Source organism: Penaeus vannamei, chromosome 18 (assembly GCF_042767895.1).
Source record: "Penaeus vannamei isolate JL-2024 chromosome 18, ASM4276789v1, whole genome shotgun sequence".
NCBI lineage: Eukaryota > Metazoa > Arthropoda > Malacostraca > Decapoda > Penaeidae > Penaeus > Penaeus vannamei.
In genome coordinates, this window is record NC_091566.1 from 19,853,536 (window position 1) to 19,870,943 (window position 17,408).

At 42.6% G+C, this 17,408-nt stretch overlaps 1 protein-coding gene across 1 annotated transcript; it reads right to left on the bottom strand.

Annotated features, from left to right (window-relative positions):
- Positions 1-25: 25 nt before the first annotated feature.
- LOC138864733 (uncharacterized) lies at positions 26-13,223 on the bottom strand. The gene is made up of 4 exons (XM_070132974.1): positions 13,169-13,223; positions 1,501-2,483; positions 679-840; positions 26-523 (listed from the first exon to the last, which is right to left on the bottom strand). Exons 2-4 carry the CDS (start codon positions 2,456-2,458, stop codon positions 171-173), a joined length of 1,473 nt encoding a protein of 490 aa, XP_069989075.1. The 5' UTR covers positions 2,459-2,483; positions 13,169-13,223; the 3' UTR covers positions 26-170.
- Positions 13,224-17,408: the final 4,185 nt, after the last annotated feature.

Genomic DNA, 17,408 nt, shown 5'->3' on the forward strand with positions numbered 1-17,408 from the left:
GAATCAACATAGCTTATTTGTATATGTTACACATATTTTTCCGATATCACAAACGATCATAAATGTGTCGATGCATCACATTGTGCAATAGTAATAGGTATTTCTATTGTTTTTATTACGATATCACATACTTAGAGACCAGCTTTTTTGTCGACGTCAGCACCCCCTCGTCAGGTATTTTGCTGACACACGGCAATGTTATGATCCCCGCACAGCCTCAGTACCGCGTGGACGTCTTGCCGGAGCACCACAGCCAGGCACTGGTCTTGTCTCGGGGATTCCGCTTGCTTGGGACCTGCGGGCTTAGTACCTGCGGAATCTGTGCTTTGTTTGCCCGGCCCGGACGAATTGGAGTCTTGGTTAGCTTTTCGTAGTGTCGAGTCGTCCGCAGCGTCTTCGGTTTGACTACCAGGGGTAATAGAAGTAGTCTGTTGGTGGCCCGTCTCTTTGGGCGTGGGCGGGGACGACTGCGGATCTAAACTCCAGATCAACTCAGACCCGCCCACCCACACCTCGCCCGAAACTGAAAAAAAATACGTAACCTTGTTGATTATGCGCCAGTCATTTTTTTTTTACTCTTAATACTTAGTCATCCGATTCTAAATTTCCAATAGAAGGATCGGTATTTCATCACGCGTTGAATTTCCAAAGGTACATTGTCATCTTCCTTCCACTTACCGTTGTTGGATCTGAGGTAGCGTGCGAAGAGGGTCAGGTTGGAGGGCAGGGCGAGCTGACCCCCCGAGCCAAGGCAGGCGTCGCGGGCGTGGTTCCAGGGCGTGGGCGTGCGGGTGGTCGCGAGGCATAGTTGGCCCACACGAAGGTAAGGGGAGCGGCACTCTGTTGTTGATGAGATGCAAGGTGTGTAAAAGTTAGCGTACCTTGTTACGATATTGTTATGTAGTTGATACGCAGTTAAGAGATGTAGTTATTGTTTAATTTAATAACTAGTCTGTATAATTGATATTGCTGTTGGTTCACGGTATGTAAATGTTAGATATTTTGTTAGATGTGTAGTTTTTGTTGATATTAAGTATAGTATTAAAATTGTTGTGGACTGCCCTTAATGATCTTGTCGGCCTCTGATTCTTATAAAGTTTAGGGTATTTAAGGTTGAATACACTGAAACAGTATTGATAAGCGAGTGTTGTGGATTCCCGAAGGAGGCAAGGTATGTAGAGAATCAGTGTATATAAAAATCTCTGTAACCAAATTGTATTCACTTTACAAGTATAATGTATTTTAGAAGCGAAAGTACGATTTATACAATGGTGTCGTTTAGTTTACAGTAGATTTTTCCTTTTAAAAATTGTACCTTGAAAAGAGATTTCAATTGAATGGGAACTGTGCAAAAAACAAGTTTATTATATTAATAAGGAATTATGGTATTGCAAACTATTTCAGGTTGTGTTGATGGGGGAAGTACAATTATGTCTCTATACATTGCGCACAATTTCAGTGCCAGAGTATTGTAATTCCGAAATGGATATCAAAACTCACCTGGGTGCAGTGGAACCCCCGGATGCCTCTGGGTTGTGTGGACGGATTTGACGAGATCCAGCAGCAGCGCCGTCAGGTTGTTTATCTCGTTGTCTCTCCTGATGAGGCTGTCGGTGAGGCTGAGGATTTCTGCGTGCAGCCTCTCGGACTCGGCGACCTTGGCCTCGAGATTGCCCATCCTGTTTATGGTGGCCACGGTGGCTTCGTCCACGGCCACCATGCGCGAGTCGAGGTCCTCGGGCACGCGGTGAGCCTGGACCTCCTCCTTGACCATCGACCTCAGTAACGGCAGGTGTTCCTCCAAGTCGAACTGGACGCTACGAATGCCCGCGTTGTCTTCCTCCGATTTCTCCTCCAGTTTTGCGAGTCTGCTGTTCACGGAGAGGAAGTTTGAAGCCATTTGTTGGCTGGCGTCGATGTCGGTTCTCTGCTGCAAGTTCAGTGTCTCCAGCTGCTTGTGGAAGTACTGCACGGAGGACATCATCGTCTCCAGCTTCGTGGCCACTTCCCCTGTGTAGTGCTTGTTGACGAAGTCAATTTGCTTCCACGTGAGGTCGAGTCCCTTGGAAAAGTTGTCCACCATCCGCGAGAAGGTCTCCAGCCGCTTCTCGATGCTCTCCAGCCTGGCCTCCGTCAGCGTGGCCATGACCTCGTGGTTGCCGAACCACTCGCCGACATTCTGGAGAACCTGCGTGGCCTGCTGCAGTTTTTCGGCGCTCCCGGTCGTCGTTAGCGTCACGCCCCCTGGCTCGCTCTCCCCCAGGCCGCCCAGGATCTCCGTGGCTTCCGGAAGGACCAAGCTTGGGACATGGACCGGGCCAGGGGCAGAGGTGTCCTGTTGGGCCTCCACCTGCACCTGAGGCTCCGTGCTCGAACCACGAAGGAACTCATGGTACAGCAGGAGACCTAAGTAGGCCACGAGGATGGCGCTTCTGCAGCTCAGGATTCTCTGAGGCATGATGACCGTCTATTTTATTTTATTTCTGATAAACCAACAAGATATCAATGTACGCGATGGACACTATTAATGCGAATGTATGATCTGAACGTAACTTTCTAAACTAGTTTTTTTTCAAACATTCTCTCTACACAACAACCACACAGCCATTATTTAATAGTTGCCAGTCTTATTATCATGTTTGCCACTTTGTCATAAGAGTGCTTTGCTTTCACTTTTATCTGATTCAAAAGCCGTTCTCGTCAGCTTTTATCACCACGTGCATCACTAGCTTGAAACCTAATAAACAACATATTAGAATACGTTCTCCCGTGTGTGTGTGTGTGTGTGTGAACACAAGCACAAACACAATCACGTGAACACAAAAAGGAAAATGAAAATAGCCACAATGAGAATTGGAAACGATCTATGAATTAATTTGTCGTCTTTCCAATTTAACTGATGTTCTTCGTCACGTAAATTAATAAAACGAGCATTAGATTCTCTGACGTATCTGACATCGTCTGTTTAATTCTTTTTTCAAAAGTTCTGTCGGTTTTGCTGATGTAAAATTTCGGGAAATCCTTGCAAGGAATCGTGTAAATACCTGGAGAGGTATCAATAGCACTGCTAGTTATATTATGCCTAATCAAAGTATTGCGCAACGTGTTCGGGTAAGTAAAAATGATGTCAGTGCCAGCTCCTTTAAACATACGGCGTTTTTCATCGAGAGACGGGTTGTAAGGGATAATTAAGAGATTTTTGGCACTTTCCTGTTGCATGTTACGGGACTGATTATAAAATTTCCATTTCGCAGATGAATGTGCCTGATTTAAGAAAAAACAAGGATATCTTAATTTTGAAAATGTCTCAAAAATAATGTCAAGATCACGATCGATGAATTCATTATCCCAAATCCTGTAAGCCCTCAGGAACATTGAGAGACAACTGATTTCTAAATGTAAAGCGGGTGATTCGATTACGATAAACTGAAAATTTAAGCGAACCATTTACACGGATAAAAGAACGTCGAAAAAAGGTTATTTGCCTGGGTCTTCCCATTCTACTTCAAAGTTTATAGTACATACGAGGCTATTTAGTCTATTGAGACAATCATCGAAATCTGAACGGTTCATTTGCCACATAGAAAAAATGTCATCAACATAGCGAAACCAAATCGTGTCCGGCGGAAGGATTGACCGAAGTAGTTAGAACCGGGCTAAGGTTACTTCCCATCGCGATACCATGTATTTGTTTATAGAAATCGCCGTGAAAAGTAAAGACGTTATTTGTAACATAAACGAATGAGCAATTGACCGGAATAGGGATCCTTTGATGAAACGAAGAAAGTTTCCTTTCAAGAAAATCTAGCACTTCATCAAGCGGTACATTTGTAAATAAGGAATCCACATCAAAACTAACAAGTTTCTTGTCGTGCGTCGGCAGATTTCTAACTTTATCCATGAAATCCATCGAATGCTTAATATGACTATCAGAAAAGGATCCCATGAATGGAGACAAAACGCTCACTAGCCAAGAATCTAATGGGCGGGTGACCGAGTTAAAAGGCGAAATGATAGGCCTTAGCAGAACGCCTGTTTGCAAGTTTTAGGTAGGCCATAGAAATACGGAATCAAAGGATTAGTCGTTCTAAAGCGATCAAAAAATTTGGGGTCAGGGTATTTAGCAGCAGTACGTTTGAGGTTTTCACGAGAAGATTCAATTACCGTGGGGTAAGGGTTTGAACGCAGTTTTTGATACGTAGAGTTGTCGTGCAAAAGGGAATACGCTTTGCGTATATAATCAGATCTTTCAAGGATGACAACGTTATTGCCTTTGTCAGCTTTGGTGATTAAAATGTCCGGATTGCGTTTAAGTGATCTGGTGGCCAGAAGATAACATCGGGGTAAGCCTTTAAAATCGTCTAATAAATCGAGAATCGGATTCAACCTGACACCTTTAAGATAACTGAGATCTTTAATCGACGATTTATTTTGCTTAGCAATAAAAGTATCAAGACCTTTAATATAATCAAGACAATGATTAACGCTAGGTTAGGTAGCAAACAATAAACCAAAACCCAAGAATTCGGTTTCATATCGCAATAGGGAATATGACGACAAATGAAAAGTCCGTGAGCGAAAATTTACACCAAGCACTACGCGAACAAAGATTATTCAATTTATTGCAGAGGGATCTTTGTGTGTGTGTGTAAAATATCGTAGACAATGAAAAGAGGGAGGAGGAAGGTATGCAAACAAACATACACGCGTATTTAAGGGGGGGGGGGAAATGTAAAATTCCTACGGGTTGTAGACCACATGGTACTGGGAGGAGTGTAGCTGGGATGAGCATCACTCCATGGGCATGGGAACAGCGGGGCAGAGGAGGATAAGTGCGTGGCAGCTTGTGGGGATAATTATGGTGTGTTCTGCAACTAACGCACCTCTTCACAAAGGTGACAGTGTTTTGGGTGTTGTTTTTTGCAGGGCTGATAGCACAAGCTACTTCTTCCCTCCAATATTTAGCTACATTGCTGCAACCCTGGTAGTTGTAGTAGGGGATAATCTCTGAGCTCCACGGTCGAATAGCTCCGCTCTGTACCTTCCGAAGATGTTCAGTAAGTGGCGGCTGTTCTCTGCTTCATAGTGATGATCCTGTTCAGGTATGTCCATCCTAGTAGATCCCCCCAAGCTTAAAAACCCCTGGAAAGTGCATTGCTTCACCCCGGGCCTCTTTCAGAAACCTGGTAACCTGTATTACCTGTGCTTCTACTATCCAGATATCGTCCTTGTTCTCGAGGGAAATCCCCGAGATATTGTTATTAACAGGTCTACATAGTTGTGTTAATTCCGTCAGACAACCTGGTCTCAGCGGCCGAAAGGATGCGCGAAAATTTGCTTTAAAAAATATCCAAATTGCGCAGGACTAGGAGTGCAGTCTTAAACGCATTGAGATTGTTTCGCTTATTGGGAACGGTTATAGATACTATACACATAGCACTGATAACCCTATGCTGTCAGGGATTCCATTTTGCCTAACTGATATTACAATGTCCCTTAAACTTTCTACTGGCATCGAATTTTCATCAGATTTGATTAAATTGAATGGTTGATGAGGCTGATAGTGTGCCATGGTTATGGTATATGTAGGAGGATGCGTGAGAGCCAATGAAGGAGTACACCATACCTTGCCACATTTACCCTTCCAAGATAAAATCTGCCTCATTGTTAAGGTGAGGAAATGGAATGGCGTTTTGAGAGGGCAGAACGACCTATTGCTTCTTTGGTTTTTCTTCTATTGTTCGGCTAGTATGCACATAATGTAGAGTTTGCACTCAACACATTTCCTAGGGAGTTGCTTACCGTGTGTTTAGTGTGTACGAATTTCCTCATTTTTACACTGTGCGTAGATATTATTTCGACCTACTTTTCATTTTGGGGCTCGTTTAGTTTCTTTAAGCGGGGCCATCTTCAGGACTTGAAAACACAAGACGGTATTTGTCCCTGTGTGTTGCTAGCTTTGTATCCCTCTTGAAGTATGCACATAGATGGCTGTGTTGTAAGTTCTACAGATTAGTTACTTTATTGCCACTTTGCTTATTATTTTGTTCCTTCGTTTTCGATATTCATGTCACTTGCCGTGATGTGCATCTCCATTTACAGAGAGAAACTGGCCTGGGTCTTCATTATATAATAAGATTTTCTGTCAAATAATTTGCTGAAATGTAGCTCAGAGCTTACCTATTTGCTTTGGATGCGGTAAGCATATAGACTACACAGATTCCTCATATAACTACCCGTGTATGTGGTATGTATTCTTTTTTTTTCAAATTTCTTTCACTAAGTTTCTTTTGATCCTTATAAATATTTTATGAACAAGGTCATGCACTTGTTCACTAGAAATCGAAAGGTCCTTGTAGAATCCATTGTCTGGGTGATCAGGCAAGCACAGGTCACATTTGGCCACAGCAGAACAAAAACATGTCCTTGCTCTGTTATGTCTGGTACGGAACCGTGAAGCTGAGAACAGTAACAATCGAAAATGCCGCCTATCGCCACAGTAATTACAATTGACAAATATACCGTCCCCAGGAATAATACAAATCTGCACTGTATTGGGTATACAGACAGGTGGGTGAGGAAGAGGGAGGGTGGAAATGAAAACCTGCCACCAATTCGAACAATCATGTGCCTTGGCTTCAACTGGAACAGTTGTTGGTGGTCTTGTCATGGAGTTCAGGGGGGACGCGTGTGGTATGGGAGGGAGTCAAAGTATTAAGGTATGTATATGTAGCACATCAGTTTTTTTTTCCTTATTTTCTTATGTAGGGTAGGGTCTCTTTTGTAAGCCTAAGAGACCAATGCTGCTGCCACTTGAGTTTCACAATGTGGGTTCTGCCAAAGTTCAAAGATTTTACTGGTTATATAACATGAACTGAAATAGCATGGCTACTCAGTGGGAGACGACTAAGGGTCATGGTGCAAACTTAGACATATTGAGGTCATACGCTGTATTCTTCCATGCAGACGGCTAGGCATGGATTCTGTCATTCCTGGATCATCTTGGCTTATTAGCCATGCAACAGGAACAACGAAGGGAAGGACAAGAAAACGCACGAATATGCCGAAGGCCTTTTCGCTATTGCTTCGTCAGGGCATATGGACAAATAAAGGAGCTTCCTTGCTGCTTTGTTGAATTCTAGGGATCTTGCCTCCGCATTCCCGCTTTCGGCTTGTCTGTAAGAAAAAAAACGTTTTGGAGCAGTATTTCTATCGTAGAGACAATCTGTGTTAATTACGACACCGCCACCCTTATCAGCCGGAGCAATGACGATGGATTCGTCTCTGCCAAGTTCCTGTAGGGCCTTGGTGTGCCTAGCAGGAATGGCAGGCTCATGACCTTTGGCGCTGGCGACTGCACAGGTCGCAACACCCTCTTTCTATTGCGGAGAGATTCCTGCGGTAGTTGGACTCGATGTAGTCAGCCATGCCTTTCCGAGGGGTACCGGTATCGAATTTTAAACCTAAAGACAATGCTTGCCTTTGAGCGTCTGTGAGAGGTTTGTGTGATAGCTTAATTATCAGGTCATCATGCACCACTTCAGACCACCCACTGTTGGTACAAGCTTCCTCCAATAACCTCGTGTCTCGCCTTCTGTGCCTCGTCCTCTTTTCTAAGCTCGAGGACGAGTCTGTAAGGAACATGAACTCCCGGAAGGCGGCTCCTCAGCGTCTCCATCTCGTCGATACACTCAGTAATCCATTCCCTTAAGTAACATTTAGCACTCTCAGGAAATGGGTGAGACTTTCCTTTGAGATGGGGTGTGTGCTGCGAGGGAGAACCTGCTCCTTCACGCACTCCTTCAGGAACCTCATGCGGTTTTTGTGCTTTGTAGCTTTCGTCGTGTGAATTCTCGCCCCTCGCTATCGTCGTTAAAGAACACGTGTGGAATTCATGACGAACAGATTGCAACAGGAACAACGAAGGGAAGGACAAGAAAACACACAAATATGCCGAAGGCCTTTTCGCTATTGTTATGCCCTAACGAAGCAATAGCGAAATGGCCTTCGGCATATTTGTGTGTTTTCTTGTCCTTCCCTTCGTTGTTCCTGTTGCAATCTGCTCGTCATGAATTCCACACAAGTTATTAGCCATGCTCGGTGGTATGATCTTGAAGCTGCATGGATTAACTGAATGCTAGCTATTATTAGGCATTAATCAACATTGCAGACTGAATTCAGTTTTTGTGGCATGCTTCTTGATGTGCCAAGTAATGCTGCCACCACAGAATCTTACTCAAGTACTCTATGAACAAGTAGGATAGAACTTGGGAAAGGGAGGAGAACCTATGGCAACACAGAATGTCTGGAAGTAGCTGTGAGACTGAAGAATCAGCTGCAGAAACAGTGGGCCAAGGAAGACTGATCCTACAGGGAGGAACTTCCACGGAAAGATAGCGAGGACATCAAGATTCAACATCCAGGCTCATCATGGCTGTGGACCCGGGCTATGAAGTCCTGAGAGCGGCCCAGGTGAGCAGGAGAGCAGGTGCCAAGAAGCGAGTGAGAGAGACTGCCACCGAGAAACAAGAGGGTAAGTCACAGATCCCCCGGAAGAGATATGATGATGATGAGGCATAAGGTACGCTCTGTTTATGGCTTTTTGGGTACCCATTAAAAAGAGGAAGGCGAGGGTTTTCCCTGTAGAACACTTTATTTTGAAATATGGAACCGTGGACGGGTTTAATAGGCCATAGAATTCTGTTCATTGATTAATCTTACACAAAGACCCAACAAAGAAGCTTGAAAAATTCATGAGAAAGGCGATTTGATGTTACATATGCATATCGTTTAATTAGTTTATCCTCAATTTTGTTTAGTAAACCTAACAGACCATAAAAATACACGTTGAGGTTAAGACTATTCACAGAATTTTTGAAATTCACAATTTTTTTTGCACCCTTACTAAGACCGGGTTACGGTTTGTCCACACAGGCTGGCATATCGGTAGGTAACTGTAAAGGTGACGTTACAGGCAACAGGCTTTTAAACTATGCATCGCTGTGCAAAAATATCAAGTAAAATAGGAAAATACTAAACAAATAAGGTTTATTTTGAGGAAAAAGCAAATCTGTCATTTTCTAAATTTGCTGAAAACAGTTTTAATATATATATAATATACGTACCGTATACTAACTTTCATTTCTGTAGGTTTTATGACGTGACGTTTCGAACATACATGAAATCGAAATTCCTGCATGGTCATAAATTATTTAACTCTACTATGTTCCGCTAGAGAGCCATGCGTATAATGTTTTAAGAGTAAGTTGTAGGGCGTTTTTTGATAAGTCGTGTTATCATTTAAAGATAAGCCCGGATATACACAATCTAATCTGTGCAAGCGTAACAATCACACTGCACGGTTTAAGTAGGGTACGTTTGAGCGAGATAACGGTCAGTGTAAGCATCAGATAAGTACAGTAAAAAATTATCAGGGTATGTAGTGCGAGAGAGAGAGAGAGAGATCAAGATTTGATCAGGTCAGGTCAAGGTCAAAGTCTTAACTAGTAATGAGGGAAGATCATCCAACCCCCATTGGCCAGCACTCAAGTTAGGCAATTTACTAATTAGAAGGGCTTGGATTATTTTTCTCGCGTACGAATTTGACGATCTATTAAATTATTTGGCGCCATTCCAATTTGACTGATCTTCGTCACGTAAATTAATAAAACAAGCAGTAGATTATCTGCCGTATCTGACATCGTCTGTTTTTTTTTTTTTGTTTTTTTTTTTTGTTTTTTTAAGTTCTGTCGGTTTCGCCCATGTAAAATTTCGGGCAATCCTTACGAGGAATCGTGTAAGTACCTGAAGAGGTGTCAAGAGCAACACTAGCTATATCATGCCTAACCAAAGTATTACGCAACGTGTTCGGGTAAGTTAAAACGATGTCAGTGCCAGCTCCGTTAAACATACGGCGTTTTTCATCGAGGGACGAGTTGTATGGACTAATTAAGAGATTATTGGCACTCCTGTTGCGCTTTACGGAAATGATTATAAAATGTCCATTTCGCAGATGAATGTGCTTAAGAAAAATGAGGATATCCTAATTTTGAATCTCTCAAAAATAACGATCGATGAATTCGTTATCGCAAATCCTTTTAAGCTCTCAGGAACATTGACGAGACAACTGATTTCATAATATAAAGCGGGTGATTCGAGAAAAAATGAGGATAATTAGCGGTGTGGGTGGGTTTACGATAAACAAAATTTAAGCGTCATTAACATTGGATAAAAGAACGTTGAAAAAAGGTAATTTGCCTGAGTCTTGCCATTCTACTTTAAAATTAATAGTACAAGCGAGGTTATTGAGTCTATTGAAAAAAATCATCGAAATCCGAACGGTTCATTTGCCACATAGTAAAAATGTCATCAACATAGCGAAACCAAATCGTGTTCGACGGGAAGACTGACGAAAGTAATTCAGATTTAAACATTTCCATATATAAATTTGCAAGAACCAGGCTAAGGCTACTTCTCATCGCGATACCATGTATTTGCTTATAGAAATCGCCGTCAAAAGTAGACATTATTCGTGACAAACAAACGAATTAGATCGATAAAGCAATTGACCGGAATAGGGATCCTCTGATGAAACGAAGAAAGTTTCCTTTCAAGAAAATCTAGCACGTCATCAAGCGGGACATTTGTAAATAAGGAATCCATATCAAAACTAACGTTTCTTACCGTGCGTCGGGAAACTTCCAACTTTATCCATGAAATCCATCGAATGTTTAATATGACTATCAGAAAAGGATCCCATGAATGAAGACAAAACGCTCGCTAACTAAGAATCTAATAGGCGGATGACCAAGTTAAAAGGCGAAATAATAGGCCTTAGCGGAACGCCCTGTTTATGAGATTTTGGATGGCCATAAAAATACGGAATCAAAGGATTAATCGTTCTAAAGCGATCAACAAATGGGGTTAGGGCATTTAGCAGCAATAAGCTTGAGGTTTTTACGAAAATAATCAATAACCGCGGGGTAAGGGTTGGAAAGCAGTTTTTGATACGTGGAGTTGTGCAAAAGGGAATGCGCTTTGCGTATATAATCAGATCTTTCAAGGATGACAACGTTATTGCCTTTGTCAGCTTTGGTGATTAAAATGTCCGGATTGCGTTTAAGTGATCTGGTGGCCAAAAGACAGCGTCGGGGTAAGCCTTTAAAATCGTCTAATAAATCGAGAAACGGATTCAACATGACGGCTTTAAGATAACTGAGATCTTTAATCGACAATTTATTTTGTTTAACAATAAAACTATCAAGACAATGGTTAGCGCTAGGTTTGGTAGCAAACGATTAATCAAAACCTGAGTTTGATTTCATAACGTGATACAGAATGACAAATTTATAACAGTCAGTGAGCGAAAATTTACACCGGGAGCTACGCGAGCAAAGATTATTCAGTTGATTGCGGTGGGATCTTTGATCTTTTATCGGGCCATCTTTTTTTTCTAGGGTATTCTTGGTTCCGTTATATGCTATTGGTGGTTTAAATGTAATCTAAACACGTAGAGAAAGGTTGACGAGGTGAATTTCGAGGGATGAACGTGCCATCGTGCCAGATCGTCGAAAGCAGTGGGTCTTAATTAACCTTTTTTCATCACCACGCCCCCTCTAGGTCCTCCCCCCTCTTTGTATCCGTAGATAATATTCCCTAATATATAATATATATATATAATATATATATATATATATATAATATAAATTTCATTTATTCCAAGTATCGATCATCCCCCCCACTCCCCAGGTATAGACTCCCTCTTCAGGTATAGACCCCCCACTCCCCTCCTCCCCCACACTCCCCAGGTATAGACCACCCCTCCTCCCCCACACTCCCCAGGTATATAGACCAGGTATCGATTAACCCTCCCCCCCACTCCCCAGGTATAGACCCCCTCTTCAGGTATAGACCACCCCTCCTCCCCCACACTCCCCAGGTATATAGACCAGGTATCGATTAACCTTCCCCGCCCACTCCACAGGTATAGACCCCCCCCACAGGTATAGACCCCCCCCCCCCACACACACATACTCCCCAGATATCCGTTCCTTCCTGACGATCAAGAACTGACAAAAATGGGTCTATAAATGAAAATATAAACCGAAGATTACCTAAACATTAATAGTGGACTTGAAGTGACTTGAACAGGAGTACGTATGGCTCCTGTAGCGATGCCGCTCGTCGGTTTACAAAAGTAATAATTAAAAAATATATATATTTGCAGCTTGGGCATAAGAATTCACAGGAAATAAGCTATTTTGTATTCAATGGGACATCGAGAATATTGGGTCCCAAACACTTGTATCTAATAGGCAGGTAGATTAATTATTTCCTTGAAATTTACTGATTGTTCGAGAAAGACAAGAAGATAGCCGATTGGCCATGCTATCAAATGACGCCAAATGAGCATTAAACGTAACTGGGGAAAAGTTGGTCTTGAAGCGATTTAAAACTGATTAAAAAGGAATCGAATACTGCTTAGTGTAGAATTAGCCAAAGCTAAAGGATCGAACGCTACAAAAGACGAGAAAAGGAAAAGCACAAATGTACCTGACGTCACATTCCTTCCGTTGTACGCCAGTCTTTTATCTCGACTTTGCGTACGTCAGAATGTACCGTTAATTATTCTCTCACCACGCGACTTACGGCCGTGGATGTTGCGCGGGAAAAAAATATATATATATATATAAATGAATTTATGATCTCACCACAATTATCTTGCTTTTCTCATTATTTGCCAAAATTTAGTTGTTTTTTTCTGTTGACAATGCTACCGAATAAATTCTTTTGAAAGAAATACAAGTTAATTTCATTTACTAAAATATTGGTGACATTATCAACCAACAAAGTTTTCACTGTCTGCTTGCACAACACACTGACCATCACCACACACAACTCTCACACAATAACCTTGACCACAATACGAAAACTATTTCGGTTAGCAACAGTGTCATGTTGCTATATAGTCGCGATGCTTACACAATTTCATACAGTCATTGTGTCGCGGCGATAGCACGCACAACAAAATACGAATTCAAGCTGATTTTACACTCTGAATCACCGTATCGCCATCGTTTTATTCCTTTGCTACAACTACCACAACACCAACACATGTAAGCATCTTCCACAGATATCGCCTCCAACCACAACCACAACCACCAGCTACCAAAAGACGACTGCCACCACCACGACCACAACCATAACTGGATGCCGTGTCCCGGGGAGCGACAGAGTGCACTTGTCGGTCTATCTTCCTCCCACACTTTATCACGGGGGTCAAAACGCACCCGTTGGCCCCTGTCACCTCTACTCTGACATTGCCAGAATGGTACTGTCGCCTCTCCTCTTTCCTCTCCCTTTTCTCCTTCTCGGGGGCCAAGGGACGTCGGTAGATTTTGCTGCTCCTCTTCCTCTTCCTCGTCGTTGTCTTGTCTATTCCTCTCACCTTCCCTCCCTCCCCTTTCTCCTTTCTCCTTCCCTTTCTACTTTCTCCTTCCCGCCTTCCCTTTCCTTTCTCCTTCCTTCCCTTCCTCTACCTACTTCCCTTTCTCCTTTATCATTCCCTCCTTTATCCTTCCCTTTCTCCTTTTATCCTTTCCTTTCTCCTTTTATCCTTTCCTTTCTCCTTTTATCCTTCCCTTTCTCCTTTTATCCTTCCCTTTCTCCTTTTATCCTTCCCTTTCTCCTTTTATCCTTCCCTTTCTCCTTTTATCCTTCCCTTTCTCCTTTTATCCTTCCCTTTCTCCTTTTATCCTTCCCTTTCTCCTTTTATCCTTCCCTTTCTCCTTTTATCCTTCCCTTTCTCCTTTTATCCTTCCCTTTCTCCTTTACCCTTTTATCCTTCCCTTTCTCCTTTACCCTTTTATCCTTCCCTTTCTCCTTTACCCTTTTATCCTTCCCTTTCTGCTTTACCCTTTTATCCTTCCCTTCCTCCTTTACCCTTTTATCCTTCCCTTCCTCCTTTACCCTTTTATCCTTCCCTTCCTCCTTTATCCTTTTATCCTTCCCTTCCTCCTTTACCCTTTTATCCTTCCCTTCCTCCTTTACCCTTTTATCCTTCCCTTCCTCCTTTACCCTTTTATCCTTCCCTTCCTCCTTTACCCTTTTATCCTTCCCTTCCTCCTTTACCCTTTTATCCTTCCCTTCCTCCTTTACCCTTTTATCCTTCCCTTCCTCCTTTACCCTTTTATCCTTCCCTTCCTCCTTTACCCTTTTATCCTTCCCTTTCTCCTTTACCCTTTTATCCTTCCCTTTCTCCTTTACCCTTTTATCCTTCCCTTTCTCCTTTACCCTTTTATCCTTCCCTTTCTCCTTTACCCTTTTATCCTTCCCTTTCTCCTTTACCCTTTTATCCTTCCCTTTCTCCTTTACCCTTTTATCCTTCCCTTTCTCCTTTACCCTTTTATCCTTCCCTTTCTCCTTAACCCTTTTATCCTTTCCTGCCTTCCCTTCCTCTACCTACTTCCCTCCTTTATCCTTCTCTCCCTTCCACTACCTACTTCCCTCCCTCCTGTGCCACACGAATTCCTGCTATATTAAGCAATTATAAGCTTTATCTTGTTATTGCAAATCAACTGAAATATGGAGGACTGTTATTCTTCAAAATGTGCCGGTTTCTTCAATTTACTTGACATCTTCCGTTTCTTAAAATGTATGCCAATTATCCCTACATTGCCCCATTATCCCTACATTGCCCCATTAGCCCTACATTGCCCCATTAGCCCTACATTGCCCCATTAGCCCTACATTGCCCCATTAGCCCTACATTGCCCCGTTAGCCCTACATTGCCCCGTTAGCCCTACATTGCCCCGTTAGCCCTACATTGCCCAATTATCCTTACATTGCCTCATTAGCCCTACATTGCCCAATTATCCTTACATTGCCCTACATACATGAACTCAACTCGGTTGTAACATCCGTCCCTCTTCCTCCGTCTTTCCCTTGTTCAAATTTTCAGCGTGTACTCCGAGTACAAGATGCATTCGCGATGCACGTGGCGCCCATGAATTAGTACAATTAGTTCATAAAACACGCTCTGTGAACAAGTTACCCGCCGCTGAGGTGTCCGGTTTCCGCATTGTGTTTTCTTGGAATCGGTAATTATTTTTTCTCTTTTTCTTTTTGAGCAGATGCGGTGGAGGTAATTTAACGAACGTGGCGATTTAGTTTCGTTGCCTTTTGCTTATATTTCCCTTTATGTTTATATAAAACTCGCGGGGAATTCTCGTAATAAGCAAAACCGTTGACACAATAGGGTGTCGCCACTTCAGGTTCAGCGAAGAGAGTCGGATGTACGTCCGCGAAGTGAAGGGAATACTAGACCTTGGGGAGTGTGTATAAACGGACTAATATCGCTTGCTCCGTGGGTGTTGGTTAGATCCAGTGTGTGACGCTTTAGATGTACTCGCACTATCTCCTCCGCGCGTGTGTCCTGGTGTCTAGGTTTGTGTGTGTATATGTATGTATATGTGTATGTATACATTGTGTGTGTGTGTGTGTGTGTGTGTGTGAATAGCACGAAGCTAAACATCATCCTGTATTGCTGTGTTGCATAGTGTGGGGGAGGGGTGTGGTGCAGATAGCGAAATGACACTCGTATGTGAGAATGACGGTCCGTGCTCATGATAGCGAATTTTAGTTGTTCTAGATTTTTTTTAAGGACAGAAGATATTAACTACTACAAATTAGTGAAACACAAGACTGATTTTTGACATACTGTGACGCGTCTAGGTTAGAACTCTCCAAAATGGCACCTTTTAGTCATTTATCAACGATCTTACAGGTTATCGATATGAAAACAGATGTTTCCTTGAGCCTTAAACAGGAAACACTTTGTAGAAGCTTATTAAAGAAAGAATTGCTTTGTCAGAATGATAAATACGTACATTACATTATATTGGCATGTTTCGAACCAAACTCAAGGAGTTGTATAGCATATATGACAGTTATATTTTAAGCCAGAATATTGCTGTCCTATCACCTTGGCTACAACGTTCAAGAGGTTTACTCTAACAATAGCACCATTGTCCAGTCAGCGTTTTCAGCACCTAACTGATCAGCTGGGATTTCTTCCTGCTCTTTAGTCCTTTCTTCCCAGTTGATGTATATCTTGTGTTCTTCATACTGTAATTATGAAGTAAACAGATGGATATCTTGTGTTCTTCATACTGTAATTATGAAGTAAATAGATGGATATTTTGGTAGAAGCTTAAGTGTCGTCCTTCGAGAGCGTTGTTAGTATGTTGTAGGTCCTTTTTCTGACGGGATCTCTCATGGATAGGGATCGTTATCTAACCCTTTTCATCCCACTTAGTTCAATTAGTTTCTGAGAGTATATAACCATGGCCACGAATGGCCAAGAGTGGAAATAGGATCTCAGGAAGTAGCATATCAAAACAAACTCGCAGGCTGGGAAGTCCTGTCAGGGTTTTGATTTCCCATGAATTGGTGGGTATAGATAATTTTGTTTCTGTCCTTTATTGGTTGAGATTGGTTGTAGGAGGCTGTCTCGTGCAAGTGCAGGTCCCGGGCAAGGGGAAGCCCGGCTGGGCGTAGGTAACCCCAGGAGATGGTTGCATCCAAGCGGAGATGCGTAGCATGGGGAGACCCCCCAGCAGGAAGGTCCGGTCAAGGTCACGCCTCCGGGTCGAGTGAGTTCGTGTTGTAGGGCAGGTCAAGGGTCACAAGTGATGGGCGTGGCTAGTTAACCCGTCGTTGTGATTGGTAGCACAGGGCATGGCCTCCATGATCGTCTGACACGCTATTAACCGTCGTCCTCGATGGGCAGCTGGGCTGGCGTTTTCTGAAAGAAGTACAGAGGGCAGAGACAGGCCTAGACAGTTGGGCAAACGGGGGGGGGGGGGTTGTGTGACAGCAAGGGCCCTAAGATATAATCAAAACATTTCACATTGCAATGAAAATTTATATTTGCATTAATTTCTTGTTTATTCTTTTTTTCAATAATTCATCGTAAAAGGATAGACAGGAACATAGGGAGACAATTGCAATAGCCTGCATGGACTTACTTGAGTTGCAATTGTCTCAGCAGGTGGTGAAAATCTACAAGACATAAGCACTGTGCAGAACTACAAGAAAGCAAAAGATGTTGCAGTCAGCAAGGACAGCCTTGAACATCAAACTTCCAACGTCAAAACATTTTATTCCATTAATTAAAATGGTTACTCTCTACATAAGTACGTTCATATTTACAACTGATTATTCAATAGGTGTTCTTTTTTTGAAATTACAGAAGTTGTTAATGAATCTTATATTATCTGGCAACATGTTCCATAACTTGGGTCCATGGATTTCCATTTGTCGTGCCCCTGTGTCGTTACTCAATCTCTTAATATAGAATTTGCTTGACGTGTCTGAACACCTGATGTGTTCTCTACAGTTTGCAAGG

What these genes read in the sequence shown, in the direction of transcription:
- LOC138864733 (XM_070132974.1), bottom strand. Translation starts at nt 2,458, where the DNA reads ATGCCTCAGAGAATCCTGAGCTGCAGAAGCGCCATCCTCGTGGCCTAC. An exon ending in GGGGGTTCCACTGCACCCAG is followed by an intron (nt 841 to 1,500) that starts GTGAGTTTTGAT and finishes CATCAACAACAG; the next exon opens with AGTGCCGCTCCCCTTACCTT. An exon ending in CTACCTCAGATCCAACAACG is followed by an intron (nt 524 to 678) that starts GTAAGTGGAAGG and finishes ATTTTTTTTCAG; the next exon opens with TTTCGGGCGAGGTGTGGGTG.